Genomic DNA, 26347 nt, shown 5'->3' with positions numbered 1-26347 from the left:
TGGCTAAATTTAGATTACTTTTGAAATTGGGCTATTTTTGAACGACCACTTGTAAATCTGGCTATTTTTGAATTTCTCCCGCAATACAGATAGAGGGACCACGTGCGGGAGAAATTTAAAATTTACAAGTGGTCATTCAAAAGTAGCCACTGTTTAAAAAATAATCGAAATTTAGCCACTTTTCAGGTAAAGATAAATCTGAACGAAAATACTGTTCACAATTAGGAAGATACTCCAGCATAAGTATATACTGGAGTTCCAACATAAGTATATCGGGCTTCTAGCATAATATACTGGAGTTCTAGTATAATATATCGGTCCAATATAATATGTTGGAAGTTCATACACAGGTGCTTCAATCTCTAGTATATTATGCTGGAACTTTTCGTATTGCAACAAAATAGTGGCTATTTTTCAATAACTTTGTAAATGTTGGCTAATTTTCAATGACCAGTCCGAAAACTGGCTAGCCCGTGCTATTTTTACACCACGTGCTCATCCAATTTCGTAGCAGAACTTCTGGGATTTTGGCACGCAGTACTATATATTTAATGAAATTTTACCTCCTGTAACAAATACTTATACAGGTTGTACTCTGTCTGCAGTACTATTGTTGGCAACTATGCATATTAGATTGGTATTTGATACCTATTATGAACACTTCAAGGTTGACGACATCCTGAATACAGTTTATATCTGAAAAAGAACCAACGGGAGCTTTCATTTGGTAAGGTAATCTAAAAGGAAAAGTAGGTCGACAAAATTGTATATAAAAGGAAATCTTCCGTATGAAAAGTAGTTGCAATACAGTTAGCAGCAAGCATGAAGCATGTGTAATGACAATATGGAGAAGTATATCATGCCATTTACAACCTCAAAAATGTAATGAATACACGTGTTGAGAAATAATAATTAATAAACATTGTAGATTATACTGACTTTCAATGGCCAAGTGTAGTTTATGGTGGGTGCCCGTGCCTCCAACTTGTATAATTGGACAAGCGTCGTCCCAATATTGACTTTTCAATAAACAACGCCAGCTAAAACATGGAGTACTAATATTAGCAAACTTTTGTTGACTTATTCTTCTCTTGAATATATACTTTTCAATACTTGACCTTAAGGAATCAAGCGTGTCAACGAAACTTCGTGGTTTAATCTGTAAGAGAATTGCCTTTATCTTTTCGAGCTAAGAAGTATGATATAAATAGGGCATAACTCGTTTCGCTTTTGCACATCCACAGGACACACAAGAAAAAGGAGAAAAGAAACATAAAAGGAAGAAGAAGAAGAAAACGAATTAATATTAGATCATATCAAGAAAGTAACAACTAGCTGACAAGGAATTAATGAAGAAGAATGTGAAGGTTGTGATTTTACTTTCTGTCATTTGCCTCCTCCTAACATCTGCCGCTGCTCGAAGAGGGGGCGGCACCGGCATCGGTAGAGGAGCCGGCGTAGCTGGCGCGTCTCGTAGTTCTAGTAGCAGCCCAGCCATCACCTTAGGGTGGTCTTGCTATGCCATTTCTCTGTTTACTTACCTCTCATTCTTTTACTTCTAAACTCAACTAGCTACTTCATAAATTTGATCAGCGGTCTATTTACGTATTCATTCTTATTACCACGTGTAATATTAGTATTCTTTTGTACAAAACAGAACAGTGAATTGATATATGGAGTATTCGATTTCAGATGTGATCATATATCCCATTTTCTTTTTATTTTCAATAAGATATACATTGTGTGATATCCACTACTCAAATATAACTCTAACTACTCTTTTCCACTAGTTTCTAGACATATATATATATATATACACACACATACATGTGGCATTGTTATATTTTGATTTATCAGGAAAGAATAAACAGTTAAATATAGTAGTACTAAGTAGGATTAAAAAAGTAGAACTCCATTTTTATTGTCATCAAATCATTCCGATGTCCCAAAACAATAGAATGCGATCGATATGATATAGCAAAATCCTTGTCAAGTTTTAACAACTTATTGAGCCGAAAAGTCATGTCATTTGACACTTCTGAAGAGAAGTTTCATAGTCAAACGCTGTTTCGCGGTGAATCTCTTTCAGTGGATGACGCTCCGAAACTTGCATAAATTCTTGAACAAAGTAAGCGACTGTATCTACGAATCGTTCTGGTAAAGTAATACACCATCTTCACTCTCGACTCAAAAGTTAAAACACATGAAGTATTGGAATTGATTTTTAATACTCGCCGGAGACATCTAGCGTGGAACAAACTGCATGCTGGGGGGGCGCGCGCGCACACACACACACATATATAAATATATATATAACAAAACTAGACCAACGTTGACGAAACTTTGATTTTCTACATATTTTGTTTGCTGGAATGAATGGTATCGTAGCCCTCCTCAATGTGGACTCTTTGTGCTTGCTAATTCTGAACATTTTTTGTTGATAAGAAAAAGAAAAGGAGGTGAAGGGCAGATAATTAGAACTTAATCAGTAGCTGAAAATGATCAAATAAAAGAATGATGAATCTATAGAAGCACCTCTTTGGAAAGGATGCAGTAGATGTATTTTATGTGCAGAAAAAGATGCATCATATTAGAGAAACACAAGTGTTTGTAGGGTTCGAAACTTCTGATATGGATGAACCGAAACCATTCATCAAACTAATAATATGCTCCTTTAAAAGAACTGGAACTGGAGCTTTGGCATCTGCACTTGGAAGATAATCTAAAAGGGAAAAGTAGGTCGACAAAAATTGTAAAAGGAAATCTCCCGCGTGAAAAGTGGTTGCAACGCAGTAAGCAGCTCATATGATAACCCTTTTGCACCAAGCATGTGTAATGACAATATGGAGAACTATATCATGCCATTTACAACCTTAAAAATGTAATGAATACAGGTGTTGAGAAAAAAAATTAATAAACATTGAATCGGTTGAGATTATACTTGTGTAATCTACGTAATTGCCTCTGTGCATTCTCCACATTCGATGGCAGCACATAAAGCCTTCCAGATGGGCGCTAACATCTTCACTGGCGGACGCAATTCCTGGAAATTATATTTGAATACAGCAGATTGTGTAAGCAAGAGAAAACAAACTAATATTCTCGATCAAGTCCTGTTCGTTGAGTATAAGTCCTTCGTTAGCTTGTTCTACTCTTAAACTACAACGAAAAGTAAACAGGTTTAGAAACTACAGACAGGGAATTATCATTTTGAAATGTTAAATATAATTTATTGCCAAGGTACAAGTATTAAGGTCGCCGTGGATTTGTAAAATATATACAGCAGGGAACATAAATTTCACCTTGAAAACTAACATAAGTTCTTCTTCCCCTCGGATAATCAAAGACAGACTCCAATAACAGGTAACTGGCGTGACACATTCAGCCAGCACTGGTTTCAAAATCCTGCTAATGGGGACAAACTGGCGAACTGTTTTCCCACTGTAATACAAAGAGCTGAATCAGAATTTTATTTAGAAAAAAATAAACAAAAACAGGACTAATTAGAAGATTCTCAGATCAGATATGAAAAGTTTAACAATAGTGCCCTCATGGTTTGATGGACAATGTGTCATCAAAATATATTTAAGTTGTTCTAATAAATTAATCGCTTTTCACTTGCACTCGTAAAAGATTTAGCTGTCCAATCTCATGCAGGAAAATTACTTGAGCAGCGCACACAGTGATGGGTACGCACAGAACAAAAATACTACCCTAAATACTTTTGCTGGTTTCCATAATGGTAGCTGCCTCATCTCAGGAAAGAGATTCAGAAACAAGTAGCTGTATGCACAACAATCTTTAAAAAAGCAGACACAAAATGATAGATCCATGCCCAGAATATCTGACAAGCTATATGATTTTAAAAGCATCTTTTAGACCCAGTATAGAACAATTATATTGTACAACTAACTTAAGCAAATAGCAAAGCATTCACCTCTACAACAGAAGCAGTAAGTACCTTCCGTACTGAGTCTCAAGTTGAACTCCAAAAGCAGGCAGAATTAGAACAGACTCTGTAATATGCAAAAAAAATCAGCATGAAAGATATGTCAATTAATTCCAATTGATACTAGTGTCTTCTACTATTCTACCTTCTACATACGGAAAGAAGTAAAAACCAATAGATCTTCCACAAAATAAGTGAGCATTATCTTAAGAGAATAGTGCTTCGTTAATTCAATGAAGTTAAGAATGCGTTGTACATGAACTGCTATGTGATATGAATATTCCTAACAAAGTGAAATGTCAGTTTATAGAATGGGTATGACACCGGTAATGTTATATTAACGTGATGCATCGAACATCTATGGCCCAACATATCCACAAGATGAGCACCACAGAAATACGGATTTTAAGATAGATGCGCGATGGTAGAAGATCGAATAAGATGAGAAATGATTGCATTAAATAAAGAATGCAAATCGCAAAGATAAATAATAAAACGACAGAAGTTCGTTTGAGATGGTTTGGCCATGTCCTACGTCAACCTCTAAATGCACCTTTCTATTGGTGATACTATGTCGCCTTAAGGTTCTATAAGGGATATAAAGGACAAGGTAGATCTAAAGGACATTGAGGGAAATTGTCTCAAAATACTTACAATCTCTAGGAACAAATTCGAACTTAACTAAGAATATAACACAATAGAAGCAATGGATTCATACAGGTGATACCAACAACTTGAGATCAAGGTTTACTTGTTGTGTTTGCACTTATGTTATTTTCCGGGAAGGGGTAAGGGTGATTCACAAAACCTCTAGTTTCAAGAAAACCTCTAACTGCCTCAAAAGACAATTCTCTTACCAGATTTTAATGAAATAGTCTCGAATAGATCTAGTTTCAAGAAAACCTCTACTTTTGCCCTTCGTTTAAAGTTGGGGCAACTATGTCATCGCCGTTACAAAACTGGCACACATTTGCGCTTATTTTCCAACTCAGCGTACAACACCATTACAGATGTTGGATCATCTTATTTCCAGTAACATTTCCTTTTAGCATGGAATATCCATGGTCAACAAGAAATAGCCAACTGACTTGTTGAAGCTTGCAACAAGCAAGAACTGAAATACACACACACACATTTAAATGTATTATTTTTTATAAGCACATTTAGATGTACAATATATGTATACATACACACCCACATACATACACACATGTTGGTATTATATTTCCACAGGCCCCAAAGGGGTGCCGCCGGAAACCAAGGTTCAAATCATAACAGAGGCAACACGCATTGGATAAGTAAAAACAAGAAGCTGAAATATTGTTCAGATAATCCTCAAGCACCAGGGAAATGCAATATGATACCGAGATCGCCAGACAATGATTATCGAACTTTAGTCGATTGTTTACAAGAAACTAGAACATTATAGCTACAATCAGTAGAGCGAACATTATTTTTGTATTTTTGTGGTACCATATAGCAATCTACGTTATGCATGGCATTTCTTAGGTTTGAGCCTGATTAAACTTTAAAGATAATGTAAAACCACTACCATATTGAAAATTTTGTCAAGTACTATTACCTTCTGTAACAGATAATGCTTCATTTATAGAAAGCAATTGTAAGGCGAATGGTTTCTTATCCAAGGAACAACTGAAGTTACTGATTGAGAGGTATATGAAATATGAAATGAGGTTAAATGAGGTTCTGGTCTCAGATTTTGACCATCTTGCACAATGTGCATCAATACAAAGTGCAATGGCAGTGACTGCCCACTGAAGAAACTTCATATCATCCCATGTAGCTTATATTAAATTCTGATTTAGCTCAAGAAAGAATGGCGATGATTCAATCTGGAAAACGCACATTATAAGCTGCACATAAAGTCACAGAAGTTAAAACGTGCTCACCTTTCTTAACTGGCTTCTTTAGAAATAACCTAATGAGCAATGCCATGATAACTAAGCTCCAAATATGCAGAGTATCTAGCTTTCCCTGCATTTTAAAAGCTTCACCGAGTTAAACATAATACTTTTACCACAAATTAGGTATCTACATAATTGAAACAAACATATGGTTATTTAACAGCATGAAATGACAAGTGCTTAAAAACCGTAAACCACATACTATCATTACTAAAGCTGCTGCGGATAGAAACTGAATCATTAAGTCGACATGTCTGCTCCCTCTGATTCCCTAATGATTTGGGTGCCTGGTTTAGACTCACATCCACATTTATCCTTGGTCTTGTCCTTATCCCTCCCCAACCCCCAACCCCCACCCCCAAACAACAACAACAAAAAACTACTGAGGATAAAAAAGTATTACTACCCTCGCACCCAAGGATAAAAAAAAAACAAGTTGATTTCTTCTCATCGGCCTAAGCCTTGGTGGGCAGAGTTACCTAGTACCTGTACGGGTGGAAGGTAGCATACCTAATGGAATAGTCAAGGTGCACGCGAGATAGCTCAAATACCAGCACTCATATAAGCAAATAAAAAGTTATTATGCTACCCTCTTTCTTCCCATTTCCCTCTAATTATAGAAGGAAAACTCCTAATTGCAATTTTCAAGCTAGATTATAAGTTCTTCAGAGCTAGCAAGAATAGAAACCAGTGCTAAGTTAAGTAAGGTTTGTGATTATTACAGTTCCATAGTATGAAACTTAGAGAATTCTAATTTATCTTAAAAGACGAATTAAAAAAATGAAATGGGCTCGAATAGACAGAGACATATTAGTTTGAGATTGAGAAGCAGACGAAGTGAATAATGCCATTAACTGCTAAAAAAAAGGGGGTATAAATTGGAGGTATAATATTACCTGGCGGAATAAGAGGAAGGAGGGATAGGCAAAAAGGAGAAGAGTAAAGAGGCATAAATTGGAACCCTTTTCTCTACTCCTTCGAACCACAATATGGTGGGCGTCAATGGCTTCAGGTGGGCCTTTACCCACTTCGTGTACGTATGTGTATTTCCCTTCTGCTATGGCCAATGCCTCCTCCGCCATGCCACTCTCACTCTTACTCCGGCATCAACGATTTTGGAGATTTGATCAGAACAAAACGGGTCGATCCGAACCCATCAGAAAACCTTATTATTTTGTTATACTGCTAGTATATCTTACTTTTTTATTTTTATTTCCATGGCCTTTTTTAATTTTAATTAATAACGGAAAGTAAATAAATACCCCTCGTACCGAATTTGCAGCTCCAAATCTAAATATTTAGTCATCAAATCATTAAAGTCATCTAATTTTGATTTTCAATTATTATTATATACCATCTTCTTTTCAAATCAACCACTACTAAATCACTAAACTACCACTGCGACTCCACCATCCTAAAAGACCATAGCGAGGAGCCTAATTAGAAATCTACCACCAGAAACAGATTGCCACACACAAAGTTTAGGTGTGGAACTGGAAATTTAGAACAACTATAAAGGGATATATATGTATTGGCCCGACGAGTCCTGTGGCCTAAAGTCAAACTTTATGAGGGGCTTTAATTTTTTTTTTTAAAAAAAATATTTATTTATTTGAAGTCTATATTTCTAATGTTTCTTAGATACAAAGTTGTTAATAATTTTCTTAGAATCAATAGCTCCTAATAAGTCTTACTTAATTGACAATATATTCATTTAACTTTTCTTGAGACATTGTTGATCTTAGATAAGATTTTATTAATTTTAATTTTGAAAATTCTTTCTGTTGAAGCGACGGTAACAAGAGTTATTAACATTATTTCCATAAGTAATATAGGCATTTGGAAAAGAATCAAATCTTTTTATTTGACCGAGTGTATCAATTAAAGCGTTATCTTCTAAATGTACTATTTTTCTTAATATTTTTAATTCCGAAAATAAATTTAAACCATCAATATCGAATTGATTATTATGCTTTAAGGAACATTCAAGATTAAGGCAATATTTTTTCAAATATTCATCACCTAGTGATAGGGGTGGGCATAATACCGACCGAACCGAAAAAACCGGCCGAATCGTGAATTTCAGTTTTTCGGTTTCGGTTTAATCGATTTTTCGGTCGGTGCACGGTTTTAAAATTATTAATTTTTGGTTTTTCGGTGCGGTTTACGGTTTTGTATTTCGGTTTTCGGTTAAACCGAAAAACCAAAATTTCGGTTAACTGTGCTGCTGTGTTAATTCTTTTGAAATTGAAATGTTGATTCTTGTCCACTTAGCTACTCATTGTTTCATTCATGCCAAGCCAATAACAGTAACTAGCTATATGATAAAAACCATCACATCCTTCAAAAAATTTCACTCTAATTTTGTTCATCGGTCAAACATTTATTTTGTTAATAATCTATTCTTTATCTTTTTGGACATTTTCAGCTGGATTAGTAAAAAATTATACAATAAAAAATGGTGAGGGATTCTACCAATAAATGAGGGGCATGAAGTCAACCAGTCTAAATTATGGAACTCTAGTCTTCACGAAGTAAGCAATAGGGGGAGTTCAGTAAGGGCCATTTAGTTGCTGCCATATCTTAATCACTGTAAGGTATGCATTATATATTATATATTTCTGCTTATACAAGATTTTGTTATAACTCATTATATATTTCTGCTTATACAAGTTCATGCCGAGGAAGAACACACCCCACAATGCTCCATTTTGTAGTAGCTCTTAGTTGCACAATTTTGAAAGAATAAAAGAAAAGTCCAATAATGTGGTTAATATGATTTTTTCTCTTCAAACATGTCCTATTCAAAAAAACCAAGCTACTGTCATGTCTAATAAGCTAAAATTCAGATAAGAAAACCAGTCGTCAATTGGCCAATTTCTAAGGCTTGCTGCGCGAAATAGCCACTTCTTGAACCGTTTAAAACCGAAAAAATAAACCGAAAATAATCGAATCGAACCTTGAAAAAACCGCACCGAACCGTAAATACTTTGGTTTGATTTGGTTATTAATATTACACAACCGAAAACCGATAAACCGAACCGTACTTTCATAATAACCGACCAAACCGACCGACGCCCACCCCTACCTAGTGATCTTAATTTTTACCGCTAAATAGAAAATAGAAAATATTTTCACATGTTTCGAATTGTTCAAATCTATTTTGAAGTGAAAAAATAGCCTCGTCTAATATGAATAAAGTAATCAACTCCAAAGACTTTTCGAAAGATTTTGAGATTTTATTATCAACATTCTCATCAAATTGTTACTTCCTATATATCATATGTTTCTTACGAAATTTGAGTTAGATATTTATTTCAAGTGCAATTTTTATGGCAGAAATCATAGCAGTTGCAAATATTTCTTCTCTTTACTTGTTAAAGAAACAAATCAAACTTTTTCACTTCGCATAATCTTTTTTAAAATTTATACATAGCCTATTAGGTGTAATAACAAAATGAGGTCCCCATAAATTTGGGGCCTAAAGCAGTTGCTTTACTTGCTTTATGGAAGGGCCGGCCTTGATGCCCAGGGACGGATTCAGTTCAATAGCTACGGGTTCCCGTGAACCCAGTAGCTTTTGTCTATTACCTGTATTTGTATTAAAAATTTCATTAAATATATAAGAATATTTAGCTTGGAACCTAGTCCGTTCATTCAATTAGTATTGTATATAAACTAGTGATTTAACTAGGAACCCATAAACCTAAAATTCTGGATCCGCCTCTGCTGATGCCCATTAATAATGAATGTCTAACAAATGATAGGTAAAGATCATAAATAGTCACATTCAAAACAAGGTGCAAGTAACACCAGGGGCGGACCTACGTGGAAGGTAGAGGGGTCACCGGCGCCCGTTAAGCTCGGGAAAAACCTGTATTTATATGTATATGTAGGTTGTATACCTTGAGAAACGGTTATATATTTTATTAGGCACCCTCAATCTCAAATGTCTGTTTGGGGCATTGGTCGCATCTGCAGCGTGTTGTTGCTCTTATGGGTGGATGACTGGGGTTCGATTCTCAGCTCCAACAATTACTTTGGTTTTAGTTTAAGGATTTATAAGCCCAGATTTCTATTTTGTCTTTTTTCCTTTAGTTTCTGGTCCTTTTTTTAATTTTTTCTTTAGTTTCTGCCCAAAACCCCCTTTCCTATGACTAAACCTCTCCCTCAAAAATTCTTAAACTCTTCTCTATGTTAAAAATTGAAGCATAGAACTTATCATAATCACCAAAGTCTTAAGAGAGTTGCACGACGTCAAACTTTGTAGCTAATATGCATGAGTCATGGCTATGACAAAAATAATAGTGCCCCGCCATCTCTAAATTCTAGATCCGCCTCTGAGTAACACATGTATGCAGTACAAAATATGTGAATGTTGATTGAGATGATTGGATTTTGTTCTACGAAAATTCAAAGGTGCCTATCCATAGATATGAAAACATAGTAAAAGACAAAAATGACTAAACCTACGTAAATAGAAGATTAAAAGCTTTTTTCAAAAGACTGACAATCTTTCGGAATACATGTATATTTCGTAAAAGAAAAGAATATAATGTAAAAAATAGCTTCATATAGGCAATCTTGTATTAGGTTCAAATTTTGCTAAGATTATACTAGCCCGTTCAAAGATGTGCATGACACTAGAAATTGTAGAAAACAACTAATATCCTGACAGTACCAACTTTTACATTCTGGATATCGTTGAAATGGTTAAATATTGAAATTGAGATGATCGTGAAATTAACTAAATAATATACTTCTGCTAAAAAAATTATGTTCATATTCATGCTTATTGACGTTATTTCGCTTATTGATATTTTCTGCTTCAGAATTAAGTCAGTGGCTCTTATCCTCTCCTATCATTCTTTGTATGTAGACTTTAATTTGTCAAATACTGTTGTTATATCGCCTGTTCGTGTTTTCACCTAAATTAACTCTTCTTTCAAAAACAAAACAATCAAGAATCCAGTTAACTAATGTTTGGATTGAAATTAGGAGTTATTATAATTCTTTTTTGTTACGGATTTTGGATTTTCGAAAACAATAAAAAGCATAGAAGTTCTAATTATCCTCAATACACATATATTCAACATGATGTGAATAGATACAACACAAAATGAGCTGTAAATTAGAAATATTTGTACCAAGTTCAAAAGAAATACTTCTAGCTATTCTGACTGAGAATAGCAGAAAACTGAGATGAGGTGACAGTGACACCATTTCGAGACTCCTTAATCAAAGCCATTGACAAATTCTCTCAATGGTGGATGAGCACAAAACCTAGCTAAGAGAGAGGAAATGAGAGAAGAAGCTTCGAAAGAGCTGTAATACACAATTGGGAAATTGAAATTAATATTCCAAATGTACAAAATGTCCAAACCCCTTACTTATACACATAACTCACACGCATGACAACTCGCAATAGCTGTCCACTAACTAATAACCATATTGACAAATTTAACAAAGCTAACAGCTAACTAACTAGTAGAGGAAAGATAGATAGATAAATATATGTGTATAGAGTGTACACTCAATTGCCGCATAACGTGAATCACTTTCTGCCTCCACCTTGAGCTTATGAATTGAACCCCTAATTTGGTTTCAAATTTTTTACTATGCTTCAGGGATGGTGGAACAAATCTAATTGCCCAAGAAAATAATATTGTATTCTGCACTTCTTGACCTTTAGATCAGGTATGTAATCCTGTCTTTCTGGAATAAAAAATTCAGAATGTAGGGACCTTGTTCCTCATTCCCTGATTCTTCAATGGGCTCGGATAATTCTATTTTCATATCATCAACCAAACACAATGTGAAAAACGCTTGGAGTGAGGATCAATGTGCTCAAACACATAAACTCCAGGACTTTCAACATCCTCAACACCAATGACAGTAGAATCAACAAATTTTTTATCCTCACTATCCTTGGCCGACTCTAGTATCACGTCTTCAACATAGGCGTCATCAAATTCTAGTTGGCTCGGTTGTTGGTATTCTACTCTAAGCTCCTCCACCAGAGTATCAACTGATGACTCTAAGTCATATTGTTTTCGGCTACTATCCACCATATTGAGTTGTTGAACATTCAAAGCTTCTACCATTTGGCTCACTTGAGCCTTGAGGTTTTGAATAGCTTCCTCTTGCCTTTGTATCCATAATTGTGTGTCATTTTTTTTGTTCCACAAGGCACCTTAGCATATCCTTGATCTCTTTTAGGTCATCATCCCTGGGCTCTTTGTTCTTATTAACTTCACAATAAAAAGTAGAACTATCATAGTAAGGAGTTGGGGGAGGATAATAAATATAAGCACAACCATGAAAGTGACCATCTTGACCACCACGCATATCACATATATTTGAAACATAAGATTGAGTTGGTGCACACAACTCGCTCTCGGGAATATTTTGATAATTCTGCCACGAGTGGTTTCCTTCATAATATGTATAAGGATAAAAAATGATTACCAACATCTAAACTCCCACAAAGTACTAAGGTTTCGCTATAACTGTTCAATATCACTAAGAAGACAAGCTCGAACAATTCCTAAGTTATAAATATTAAGATTCTTATATCTAATTAACTAACAAATTAAAGCAGTATATTAACAACTAAAGATACTACAAGTTGGAGAAAATATTAAAGAGGTCTAGAGTTATGATTTCTCCAATTGTCGGAATCCGTCTACTATATATGTCTTCTATAATTTTGTCTAATTATCCTCTACTGATCATGAGCACTCGACTTATCATAATTCTCTCTCGAGCAACTACAAAAATGTACTAGTCATATTCTCTCAAATTACCTTAATGTACTAGTCATATTCTCTCGAATTATGCTAGCTCGCACTTCTTCACCGCTCACTAGGATCACGTCAAAGCTTCGTTATGTCTAATCCCGATTTTAAACCCGCCGTATTGATCTCTCATATACCTTAGGAGTGACGTTGTTCAACAACCACCTAAATATGCATCCTTTCTCAATAAATACACAATAAATAGGCACAGTCAATCGATGGTCATTCATTCAACTGAAATAAGCACGTAATTGAACAAGTAAATAAATCCAAAGGTTAAATTATATTAAAACATAACAAAAATTCAACATCCAAGAGGTTCCATCAAGACTATAGATAATAGATTAGCTATTCATAATAGTATGTAAAACTACAATATTAAAAGTCATAACCAACAATGAAAGTAGGAAGAAGAAGGGGAAAAACTCGTGGTTGGATCTTTCTCCTTGCTCCTAACGTGTTCTCCTCCTTAGGTATTGTCTAACCTTAAAGTAATGTCTCTCCCATTCAAAAACATTTTATGATGTATTTATATCAATTAGGGTTGATGTGGGGAGTCCTTGATCTCTCATAATTCGAAAAGGACACGCTGAGTCACATGCTAGAGTTGGTGCAACGCGCGACTTCTAGCACGCTCCCAGCTATTTTTGCTTCTTCTTTGTCATTTCGCGTGCCAGGTCCAGTGCCAACCTCCATACTTTGTTGTTTTTTGTTCATCTCCTAAGCCATTTCTCGCCTACTTTCATGCAATGCACCAATTGTGACACGCTCCCAGGTCTTGTATCTCTACTCTTTTTGCATCAAATCATCCAATTCTTGCCAACTTCCATCCAAATTCATTCCTACGCACAATAAACATGCAATAAGCATATTATATGTTTATAAAGATGTAATCTCTCACAATTCACATAAAAAATAATATGCAAACTTAATCAAAAATATGCATTTTTCATCTTTTATCACTTCTCTTTGTACTACTTCCTGAACTCCTCCGTAACACGAAGAAGGCACTTGGAGGCCTTTTAGGCTTGTTAGGATCTTTTGCAGCCTTCTTTTCTTCCTTAGTCTGCGCAGTCTTCTTCACACCAAGTCTATAAAATTAATTCAACAAAAAAAAATCAAAATTAGTAAAATTTATACAACAAAATCGCAAATACCAAGAATAAAAATCTTATATCTGAGACTTAGTATAAAAATGAATTTGCAGAAATAATAAAACAGAAGAAAGCTCACTTGTTATAAGCTCTTCCCTTGGATTTAGCTCCTTTCATGATGAAACTTGCAACAAAACGAAGAAAAACGGTTAGAATCGGCTCGGAGTCGGCAAAAACTGTTGGTGATAAAATTTCCATGGCTGATAAAGCAAAGAAACTTGTTTCATAAGAGAGAAGACATTTGTTGATTGATAGAAACAAGAAGACTTTAAGTCAAAAACAGTCAAAGTCTTATTTTACAAATCAACATAATCAGAGCCCTTTATTAAATTCCAACGTGGACATATCAGAAATGTCCATCTTATTTACTAAATACAAAGATAGATTTCAACTGAAGGACCCAGGACCTTCTAGAAGAGCTAATGGATAATATCTAATTTTGCATTGTTTGTAAAGATTCTTTTGTTTGTTATCAGATACACAATTAGGATTAGACACGTGTATAGGTTTGTTACTCTTCTTTGTATTCTTCCTTCTTAGAGTTTAGTATATATACATCACTGTACACTGTAAACATTCATTCAAGAAGAATAATCAAAAAGTTTTTCTCACTATATTCTATGATTTCCATCATGGTATCAGAGCTATAGGATACGATCTCGCTATATTTTTTTTCCGTTTGCTTTCTTCTTCATCAAACTCAGCTTCTCTTTAGCTCTCTTCTAATGGCTCTTGGTACTGATGCTTCTACTATCAGCTCTGATTCACCTGTTGCAGCGACAGGGACACCAGCTTTCAATAACACAGCTCATTCATACTATCTTCATCCTTTGGATCTCCAGGGATGGTACTGGTTAACAGTGTCTTTGATGGCAAAGGGTATGGAGGATGGAGAAGAGCCATAGTTATTGCTCTCTCAGCCAAGAACAAGCTTGGTTTTGTCGATGAGAGCTTCACCCAGCCAGATCCTTCTGATCCTCTATTCAAATCATGGAACCGCTGCAACGATATGGTAATCTCTTGGATCTTGAATTCCCTCTCCAAGGATATAGCAGAAAGTGTCTTGTACTCCAAGACTGCAAAAGAAATTTGGACTGAGTTAGAGGATCGCTTTGGTCAGTCAAATGGAGCTCAACTCTACAATCTTCAAAAGGAATTAAGCGACCTTGTTCAGGGGAACTCAAACATTCCAGGATATTATACCAAAATTAAGAGGATTTGGGATGAGCTTGATGCTCTTAATACCTATGATCATTGTACATGCACTTGCAGTTGTGGAGGTAAGACAAAAAATCTCAAATCTCTTCAAGATGATCGACTTATCCAATTCCTTATGGGTCTCAATGAGACTTACTCAGCTGTCCGCAGTAACATACTGATGATATCACCTTTACCTAGTGTGAACTTGGCCTATTCACTGCTCATTCAAGATAAGAAGCAGCGTGAGATTCATGTTGCTCAACACCCTGCCGAATCTGCCTTCTTGGACTCATATCAGTAGGAAAATACTGAGAAAACAGGAAGAACAGACATGAAATTCAAAGCACATTTTGAAGGGAAGAAGTCCAACCTGTTTTGCAATTACTGCAAGAAGCCCGGACACACTATTGATCAATGTTATAGGATTATTGGATTCCCATCTTCCTTCAAGTTCACAAAGTCCAGAAAATTTCAAGGTGGAGCTCAAAGCAATCAAGTAATGACTTCTGAAGATAATGTGACAACACCTGCAGGAACAGACACACAATCATCAGGGAATCCCATCACACAGGATCAGTTTTCTCAACTTTTTCAGTTACTTCTGCAGGTGAAAATAGGACAACAAGGAGAACATGTTTCTGAAGCCAACACTACTGCTAATTGTGCTGGTATAATATAGCCTGATCTTAACCCTTCCAGTTGTTTTTCTCATATTAATTCTTTTATTGGATATTGGATTCTGGAGCAACAGAACATATGACCTACGACTATTCCATTCTCTTTGATATAAAATCTTTAACTAAGCCAGTTTATGTAAATCTTCCTAACTCTCACGGGATCAAGGTTCATCAAATAGGAAGTGTTCGAGTGCTACCAGACTTGACTTTGATAAATGTCCTTTATGTGCCTGATTTTAGATGCAATCTCTTATCTGTTCATAAGCTCACAAAATATCTTAATTGTCTCTTACTCTTTGCTTCTTTTGCTGCAATTTTACAGGCCCCTTCAATGAAGAGGCCAGTGGTTCTTGGTAGGGTTCAAGATGGTATTTCTCTACTCAAGCCAGTTCAAGCCAAACATCATTTAGAGCCAGTCATTTCACCAGTTCCTAAGTCTTTCTCTGCTTGTAATAAATGCAAGGATAGTTTAGCTTTTCATTCAGTTTCCAGATCAAACTCTGATGTAAGCCTATGGCACATGAGATTAGGGCATATGCCATTATCTAATATGAAGAATATTTCTAGTTTTCACAATCTTTCTGTGTCTAAATTCAATTATCCATGTGATGTTTGTTTTAAATCTAGACAATCTAAATTACCTTTTTCATCTAGCAGCATCTCTAGTACTTCTATTTTTGAGCTTATTCACATAGACACATGAGGACCATATAAGATATCAACTCATCAAGGTTATAAGTACTTCCTTACTATAGTAGATGACTAAAGTAGAGCCACATGGACCTACCTTCTCAAGACTAAAAGTAATGCTTTCAGTCAACACTCAATTCAATACAAAGGTTAAGACTATCAGATCCGATAATGCACTTGAGTTAGGAACAAGTTCTTTTACCTTTGAATTTTTTTCTTCACAAGGGATACTACATCAAACTACTTGTGTAAGTACACTGCAACAAAATGGTATTGTCGAAAGAAAGCATAAACATCTCCTTGAAACTTCTAGAGCTTTGTTATCTTAATATAATATTCCTATCACCTATTGGGGTGAGTGTTTGTTAAGCAACCTTTTTGATCAATAGGTTTTCATCCAAGGTTTTGCATTTCAAATCACCCTATGAGGTTTTGTTTGGAAAGAAACCCTCTTATGATTCTCTTAAAAATTTTGGTTGTCTTTGTTATGTTTCTACAAAGTGTCCACATAGATCAAAGCTTGAGCCTAGGTCCTCGAAGTGTGTTTTCTTGGGATATCCTTTTGGTAAAAAGGGGTGTAAGGTTCTTGATCTCACATCCAGAAAAGTTTTTATCTCCAGAGATATCATATTTTTTTAGCACATTTTCCCTTTTTCTACAAAGACACAGTCCACTACTCTGTTTCCCCCTTTTCCCTCTGATTCCCAGGACATTTCCACTTCCCCTGCTCCTTCTTCTCCAAGAACATCTTTGTCCTCTATTCCACTCTCTACTCCTGTCTCTTCACCTTCTCCTATCCTTCCCTCTTCTCCTTCTATCAGTCATTCTCCAGTAGTCCAGCCCCTAGAAGTAGAAACTCTTAGAAGGTCTTCTCGCCCACATAACCCTCCAACATATATAAAAGATTATGTTTGTAACACAGTATATTTGGCAGACCTCACTAATTCCTGTTTTGCAGCATCTGCTACACCTCAGACTTTAACTATTTCAGCTCTATCCTCTACCAACCAAACCCTTTTTCACTCCATTTCTTACATTATAGAACCCACACATTTTTCCCAGGCTGTACTACACCCTAGCTAGCAGGAAGCAATGGCTAAGGAGCTTCATGCCTTAGAGTCCAATGGTACCTGGGACATTGTTGAACTACCCAAAAGACAAAAGGCATTACCTTGCAAGTGGGTATATAAGGTCAAGTATTGTTCGGATGGGAGTGTTGAAAGGTACAAAGCAAGGCTTGTTGTGAGGGGGGATATACAAGGAGAGGGGATCGATTTCATTGAGACTTCTTCTCCAGTGGTCAAAATGACCACAGTGCGATGTCTCTTGGCCATAGCAGTTAAAAAGAATTGGAGATTATTTCAATTAGATGTGAAAAACGCTATCCTTCATGGAGACTTACAAGAGGAAGTCTACATGAAGTTCCCTGCCGGATTAACTTCTCCCAGTCCCAACCATGTTTGCAAATTAAAGAAGTCTCTCTATGGGCTTAAACAAGCCTCAAGACAATGGTACGCAAGACTCACTGCAGCTCTCAACTTCAAAGGGTACTCTCACTCCCTTAATGATTATTCATTGTTCTTCAAACATTCAGACACTGGTATCACTATCCTAGCAGTCTATGTAGATGATATTTTGATTACGGGCAATGATCTCACTGAAATTCATCTACTAAAGGAATTTTTTGATTTGGAGTTTCAAATTAAGGACCTTGGTGAAGCAAGTTACTTCCTTGGTATGGAAATTCTACGTGAAAAACAAGGATTGATCCTTAGTCAAAGAAAATTCACCTTCGATCTCCTTTCAGATTTTGGCTGCACAGAAATGAAGCCTGTACACTCTCCACTGGACCCCAATTGCAAATTGACTGCTGAGTCTGGCGAGCTCCTTCCTCATCCTACAATTTACCGGCGTCTTGTTGGAAAACTCAACTATTTGACTCATACTCGACCGGATCTTTCGTTTGCTGTCCAACATTTAAGTCAATATATGCAGCAGCCTCGGCGTCCTCATTTTGAATCAGCTATACACTGCCTGCGATACCTTTTATCAACGCCAAGTTTTGGTCTTTTCCTCAATTCAGACCCATCTCTGCAACTCCTTGCCTTTTGCGATTCCGATTGGGGAGCTTGCCGTGATTCATGCCGTTCAGTTAGTGGGTTCTTTATCAGCTTAAGAGGATCTCCAATTTCTTGGAAATCCAAGAAACAACCCTCCATCTCTCTCTCATCTGCTGAGGCAGAGTATCGCTCAATGCGCCGTGTCGTTGCCGAAATCACTTGGCTAGTTCGTCTCCTCTCAGATCTGACTGTCAAACCATCGCTTCCTGTCTCACTCCATTCAAATAGCAAAGCCGCTATTCATATTGCAAAAAATCTGGTATTTCATGCACGGACGAAACATGTTGTCTTGGATTGTCACTTCGTCCGTCAACAGTTTCTCACTGGTCTCATCTCTCTTTCCTTCGTTCCCTCATCATCTCAGATTGCCGATATATTCACTAAGCCACTGTCTGGGCCTCAACATCATCGTATTATGGGCAAGTTGGGTGTGTCTCTTCCACCCTCCAACTTGAGGGGGGATGTTGGTGATAAAATTTCCATGGCTGATAAAGCAAAGAAACTTGTTTCAGAAGAGAGAAGACATTTGTTGATCGATAGAAACAAGAAGACTTTAAGTCAAAAATAGTCAAAGTCTTATTTTACAAATCAACATAATCAGAGCCCTTCATTAAATTCCAACGTGGACATATCAGAAACGTCCATCTTATTTACTAAATACAAAGATGGATTTCAGCTGAAGGACCCAGGACCCTCTAGAAGAGCTAATGGATAATATCTAATTTTGCATTGTTTGTAAAGATTCTTTTGTTTGTTATCAGATACACAATTAGGATTAAGACACGTGTATAGGTTTGTTACTCTTCTTTGTATTCTTCCTTCTTAGAGTTTAGTATATATACATCACTGTACACCGTAAACATTCATTCAAGAAGAATAATCAAAAAGTTTTTCTCACTATATTCTCTGATTTCTATCAAAAACCGATTTAAATCGGACCGATTCATCGCCACAAATGAGTCGAGAGGTTTACTTGAGAGTGATAGAGAGAGAACAAAGAGATACACTTTAGGTTTATGTGTGTTGCGGAGTTTTTGACTAAAATTGTTCCTTATCTATGGAAGTAGGTTTATTTTTATCCTTCAAATATAACCCAGAGCATCTTTAATCCCTTGGAGCACATTTAGTCTCACTAACAAAATCAAGTTAAAAACTAATGGAAGGGGCAAATTTTCTAACGGTGCTTTTCCTGAAGCTTTCTCAAATAATATGGCGGGTCATTTTTTTATATCGACAAACGATAATTTACTGCGCTCTCATGATTAATTTGGTAGTACTTCCTTCGGCCACACCCTTCCCTCTTAGAAATTCTTTACAAATCACGAACAACAATTGTTAACTTTACAGAACCACACACCAAACAGATACTATTATCTTTGTTCTTAGCTCACTGTCAACAAAAACACGCACTCCCCTCTGTTTCCAGTGACAACGTAGAGTATAATAAATACATATCGAAGTTGCCAAATGCATATTCGAAATCCATAACAAGATGATGAGGAACAGATAATCATTTGACGAAGAAGATGACCGAGAAAACTTGATCCAGCAAAACGAATGTGTAAATGATCATCCATCCCAAATCTCCGCTTCGCTCCACATTCCAAATCGACGACGTCAAGGACCCATTTTCCTTTAATCGGCATTTTAATTTCATCTTCAGTAAGTGGTATTTCTTAGAAATTACTCTCCCAATTTAATTACCCATTCTTTATTCACTACCGATATCAAAAACCTATTTCATACCACCGTTACTAACATTAAGTACGATGGTTCCATCAATTTCATGCGTGAGTCCGAATTGAATGTTGGTTCCATCAACAGTTACTCATTCTTTGATCTCCACATTAAGTACGATGGTTCCATCAATTTTAGTCAAAAACTCGTGTGTTGTGTGTGGGCTGAAGTTGAAGAGATAATAAGGGCTTTGAAGGGAAGGGCAAAAGGAAGATTGTTAAAAATTGAATTCACAATACTGTGATATTTAAATCCGCGGTTTGGTTTTAGCGGGATTTCAAAAATCTTTTTCCACATCATCGATTTGCGTTCTCTGGCTTTATTGTTTATCGCATTGCTTTCGTAGGCACTATTTTGGGTTCTTTTGGCTTTGTGTTTTTCTTGTGTTTGTTCTGAGAAACATCGTGGTCATTGAGTGGCTAAAGGGGCAGGGGCGGACTTACGTGGAAGGTAGAGGGGTCACCGGCACCCATTAAGCTCGGGAAAAAACCTGTATTTATATGTATATGTAGGCTGTATACCTTGAGAAACGGTTATATATATTTTATTAGTCACCCTCAATCTCAAATGTCCGCTTGGGGCACTGGTCGCATCTGCAGCGTGTTGTTGCTCTCATGGGTGGATGACTGGGGTTCGATTCCCAGCTCCAACAATTACTTTGGTTTTAGTTTAAGGATTTATAAGCCCAGATTTCTATTTTGTCTTTTTTCCTTTAGTTTCTGGTCCTTTTTTTAATTTTTTCTTTAGTTTCCGCCCAAAACCCCCTTTCCTATGACTAAACCTCTCCCTAAAAAATTCTTAAACTCTTCTCTATGTTAAAAATTGAAGCATAGAACTTATCATAATCATCAAAGTCTTAAGAGAGTTGCACGACATCAAACTTTGTAGCTAATAATATGCATGAGTCATGGCTATGACAAAAATAATAATGCCCCCGCCATCTCCAAATTCTGGGTCCGCCTCTATAAAGGGGTGTGGAAACAGGACACATGGCATGATCCTGTTTTCTCAAGGTTTTTTGTTGTTTGATTTTCGCTTTGGTGGCGTAATGACAGTTTTAGCCTTTTGTATTAATAACGGCTTTATAAGCGGCGTTGAGGCCTTCATAAAGAAATGAAGACAAAATAAAAAGAGATTCGTGGATTGCAAGTGGTAGGTGTATGGGTCCAAATTTGGACGACCACGACGGTTGATGAATGCGACAAACGACGAGATCCTCGTAGCTCGACGTCCTGCGAAGGACGACAGACAAGCGAACAGAGACTGCACGACTTCTACAGTAATGTAGATCCATTAGGGGTCATTAGGAATATTCCTTCGAATATTCCCTATGATTTGTTTTTTAGGGCTTAGAAGGGGTTTGTCCCTTATGTATATAATGGAAAAACAACCTTGTAACTCCCTCTTTTTCCTGCTTTTCAAGCTAAGAACACTGATTGTAATACTTGCCTACATAAGCGATTGATATCTTTTAACGTTCGAGGATTCATCTTCACAAGACCAAGAAATATTTTCTATTGTGTTCGTCTTATATACCTTTTGTTCTAGAGATTATTATACTTGGCTAAGATTTACCCCTTCACTTTCTTTAATTGATTTGTTTAAAAAAGTTCCAATATCTTTTGAGTCAAACAATTTGGTGCCGTCTGTGGGGATTTTTATAGCTGAGATCTTAGTTTCGTCTAGATCCTTGAAAGGGATAATCACCTCTTCTTAGCTTTGAAAGACCAACAATGGCAGGAAAGGGGGAAGCAAGATTAAAGGCAATAGTAGGTGTCACGAACAACCTTCTGGATTCTATCAACGAAGCCGGCAGGGAAGGCAATGAAAACGTAACGCGAAGCGTTACACCTGAGGGAGATGCCACAATCCCCCCGCACGAAAGCGTGACTGTCTCGCGCGAGAGGAAAACCTCAACATCTGCAGCAGGAGAAGCACCACCGGTAGGGAAGACAATGAAAACGTAACGGCAAGCGTTACACCTGAGGGAGATGCCTCAACCCCCCCGCACAAAAGCGTGACTGTCTCGCACGAGAGGGAAACCTCAACATTTGTAGCAGAAGAAGCACCACCGGCTGTGAAAAGGCTATTAGAAGAGTAGTTGGCAAACATCTTGAGCAGCATACTTGACAAACCCGTTCAAAGGGATACCGGAGGCACAATACACGCAGAAACCGCAGCTGTCGCCGATGAGCCATGAACTCCACGCACAGGTAACACTCATACTGTCGTTGATGCAAGTAGCGATGCACTTGCGGCCATCTTAAAGAAAATGGAAGAGATGGAGAATGAGGACAAAATGCTCCGCGTTTCAGATGAAGGAGCATCAGGAAAGGGTTGATAAAATAACGGGCGCTCCGAAGTTGTTACCAAAATGTGACGTAGGCCGATTTGTCTAACAGCCATACAGTGAAGGGGCGGCTCCCTACTCTATCCCGAAAACCTTCAAAATGCCGCCATACTTGAAAATATATTATGGCACCACGGACCCGGAAGATCACTTAATCCACTACGTCACTGCAGTAAAAGGCAACGATCTATCGAAAGAATAGGTGTTATCGGTGCAGCCTTCCAAAATGGGTTAAATAGAAACGGGTCAAAAGCAACCAAAAAGCTGCTAAGTAGACTCGTGGAGTACCCTCCCACCACGTGGGAAGAAATACATAATGCCTATTGTGCCGAAGTAAGGGCAACCGAAGATGACCTAAATGGTCCGATCCAACGGCTAACATCGATCCAAACCAAAACAAGGAAAGATTGCCGCAACGATGGTTGAAGGGACCAACTATCCCGTTTCAATCGAGAAAGGCATCATCCCTACATCCGAACATCCAATCCACCTCCTCCACGACATGCAGACGTCACGCCTCGACATACTGCGCCACCTCTAAACGAAAGAGGTATGCCTCCACTGTTATCTACTCATAACTTTTGTGTTTCTCCTTCAGAAATAGTGTATGCACTAGAAAAGCTCGGCACAAAGGTGCAGTGGCTGCAAAAGATGAAGTCAGACTCGAGCACCCGGAGATCGAACGGTCTGTGTGAATTCCACCAGGAAAGAGGACACAAGACCGAAGATTTCATAGGTCTGCGACAGGAAGTGATAAGATTGTTAAATTAGGGATACCTGAAAGAACTGCTGAGCGATCGAGGACGGGTTAACTTCGCTCGTAGACGCGATAAACCTCAAGGGCCCCCAAAACCACCTTCACCAGCTCACACCATACAAATGATCATTGGTGGCGGCGTTGATTCAGTAATCAACCATGTGAAATTTACCACCACACACAAACTCAAGCGGACAGTTGCTCACGAACGGTACAACAACCTCAAAGATAGTATCATCTTTGATAAGTCAGATACCAACGGTTTGTCTTTCCCTCACTATGATGCTTTGGTTATAACTTTACATATCGCGGATACCGATGTAAAAAGAATAATGGTGGATGATGGAAGGCGCGTGTATTATTCATCCACGAGTCCTCGTACAGATGAGACTCGAGGATAAGATAGTACCACGCTGCATAACACTAACGGGTTTTAATAATGCAGTGGAACGGACATCCGGAGAGATAGTGTTACCCGTTCTGGCAGGAGGAGTCACTTTGTAAACGACATTTCACGTCATGAACCAGGAAACAACCTACAACGCTATTATAGGGCGTCCATGGATACACGACATGCGAGTCATCCCGTCAAGTTTCTATAAAGTAATCAAATTTCCTACCCCATGGGGAATATTCAGCATCCGAGGCGAGCAACGCACCGCCCAAGAGTGCTACCAAATCGCCCAAGATTGTACACACACCCAACATCTAAAGGGGGCAAATGCGGAAGCGTAGCAATCAGCCATATCGGGAACCAAACCCAACGTACAAATAGAGGCCATCAAAGACCCGGATGTCGTAGAAGCCTGCAAGGCAACCGTAGAAGACCTCGACCCCGTTAAATTGGACAACACCGACAACACGAAAAAAGCTTATATCGGACACAACCTCTCAGAACCAGGTAAGTTCCATGAGTTCTTAACTAACAATGCTGATTTGTTTGCCTTTCCCATTTAGATATGACGGGAATCCCAAGGGACATCGCCATACATAGGCTGAATGTCGACCCTCTTTACCCGCCAGTACGGCAAATGAGGAGAAAGTTCAATGCCTCCATCAACGAGGCGGTCAGCAAAGAAGTTGATAAGTTGCTCGCTAATGGTTCTATCCGGGAATCAAAATATCCTCAGTAGGTCACCAATGTGGTCATGGTAAAAAGAAGAACGAGAAGTGGCGGATGTGTGTCGACTTCACCGACCTGAACAAAGCATGCCCGAAAGATTCCTTTTCGTTACCACATATCGACCAGCTCATCGATGCAACGGCGGGACACGAACTATTAAGCTTCTTAGACGCTTATTCTGGTTACAACAAAATTCTAATTGCAGAAGAAGCCCAAAAAAAGACCACTTTCATCACTCACCAAGGAACGTACTACTACAGAGTCATGTCGTTCGGACTCAAGAATGCAGGGGCGACGTATCAAAGGTTAGTCACCAAGATGTTCAATGAACAACTCGGGAAGACCATGGAGTTCTACATCGACTACATGCTAGTGAAGTCGAAAAAGAAGGAGGATTACATTGGTCATCTAAAGGACGCCTTCGAAATATTGAGGCGATACGGAATGAAACTGAATCCCGAAAAATGCGCCTTTGGCGTAACCTCAGGAAAGTTCCTTGGTTTTTTGGTGTCACAAAGGGGTATCGAAGTCAACCCGGATCAGATCAGGGCCATCGAAGGAATACCGGAGATATTGACCAGCAAGAAGAAGGTACAGAAATTGACATGACGAATAGCTGCCCTGTCGAGGTTCATCTCACGATCATCAGATAGATGCCATAACTTTTTTAATGTGCTAAGGAAGGATCACGAGCTACAATGGAATTCAGAATGCGTCGACGCCCTGAGGAAACTAAAAGCGTATCTGTCCTTGCCGCCACTACTCGTCAAGGCGGACCCGAGCGAATGCCTCCTGGTGTACCTAGCAGTCTCCGAAGTCGCGGTAAGTGCAGTTTTGGTCCGCAAAAACAAAGGTACGCAGTCTCCGATTTATTATATCAGCAAAACCTCAATTGATGCCGAAACAAGGTACCCCCACCTTGAGAAACTAGCTCTGGCATTAGTTGTAGCTTCACGAAAGCTTAGACCATTGGGGACAATGCTTATTTTCATTTGGGGGGGTGGTCTATTTTGATTGACTTACATTGACATTTGGCATGTAATAACTATTGCACTATTTTTCTTTCATCTTTATTTTCCCTTTGGTATGTATATATTTGTCCCTTTAGAATTGATGTATATATTCATTCCCTCATTTCCTTTTGGTTTGTAATATTCATTTTTTCTTACTTTCCGTAGTTTATTTTGTAGCTTCTTTACTTTGTCTTTCTTAGTAGTATAACTTCTTATCTACTTTAGTAGCTTCTTTTTGATTTGTTACCTTCTCTGTCGTTTTGTGTGAACAATAAGCCTTTGGTTTTCTTAATGCCACGGTTCTTTCCAAAGGTGGATTTTGTGTGTACCGAGTGGCTCTTCCAAACGATGGATGGCATGACAACCTTCTTAAGGGATTGAGTCAGTTTTTTTATGTTTAGGCAAATATAGTAGTAATGGATAAAAGGGTTTCAAGCATGCTTCACTTGGTACCAACATATTTACCTATGATTGTATGGTTAAAACAAGTTGTTGGTAGGAAATACTTCTAGTTGTGACCTTTTGACTCTTGTGTTGACTTAAACAGTCATCGAGTGGTTCAGTCGAGCCATTTTGTGATTCTCAATCTTAGCCAGGGTTGTTGTGGGCCCTCGACTCCATACTCCTTAGCAATCCAGAAGCGTGAGAGGTGAGATGTTTAGTTGCAAGTCTAAGTACCCGTGCTAAAGGTCTAGAACTTGCCTCGAATGTTTTTCTAGGCAAAATTCTAAGTGTAGCTTGGCTTGACAAATGATTGTAGGCTCTCCTTGATCCAATTTGAAATTTGAAATTTTCCATAGCCTACCAATGTGATATCCCTAGTCAAACCCTTCGAGCCTAAGCCTTTTTCTTTCA

The 26347-nt window shown here is 37.7% G+C and overlaps 2 protein-coding genes across 3 annotated transcripts; one reads left to right on the top strand and one right to left on the bottom strand.

The window, feature by feature from the left end:
* Window positions 1-2783: 2783 nt before the first annotated feature.
* LOC109243542 lies at window positions 2784-7104 on the bottom strand. 2 transcript variants are annotated; one of them, XM_019410484.1, is made up of 5 exons: window positions 6771-7100; window positions 5860-5944; window positions 3962-4016; window positions 3303-3441; window positions 2784-3043 (listed from the first exon to the last, which is right to left on the bottom strand). In XM_019410484.1, exons 1-5 carry the CDS (start codon window positions 6954-6956, stop codon window positions 2951-2953), a joined length of 558 nt encoding a protein of 185 aa, XP_019266029.1. In that variant the 5' UTR covers window positions 6957-7100; the 3' UTR covers window positions 2784-2950. The 2 variants fall into 2 exon arrangements, with proteins under 2 accessions (XP_019266029.1, XP_019266030.1); XM_019410485.1 differs by having other exon boundaries at window positions 2952-3159; window positions 6771-7104.
* A 7446-nt stretch (window positions 7105-14550) lies between these two features.
* LOC109243523 lies at window positions 14551-15326 on the top strand. The gene is made up of 2 exons (XM_019410468.1): window positions 14551-14704; window positions 14746-15326. The coding sequence occupies exons 1-2, from the start codon at window positions 14551-14553 to the stop codon at window positions 15324-15326; spliced, it is 735 nt and encodes a 244-aa protein (XP_019266013.1).
* Window positions 15327-26347: the final 11021 nt, after the last annotated feature.

The sequence above is a fragment of the Nicotiana attenuata genome, unplaced genomic scaffold (genome assembly GCF_001879085.1).
Source record: "Nicotiana attenuata strain UT unplaced genomic scaffold, NIATTr2, whole genome shotgun sequence".
Taxonomy (NCBI): domain Eukaryota; kingdom Viridiplantae; phylum Streptophyta; class Magnoliopsida; order Solanales; family Solanaceae; genus Nicotiana; species Nicotiana attenuata.
Note: the sequence above shows the minus strand (reverse complement) of the source record. Positions and strands in the feature narration are given on the sequence as shown.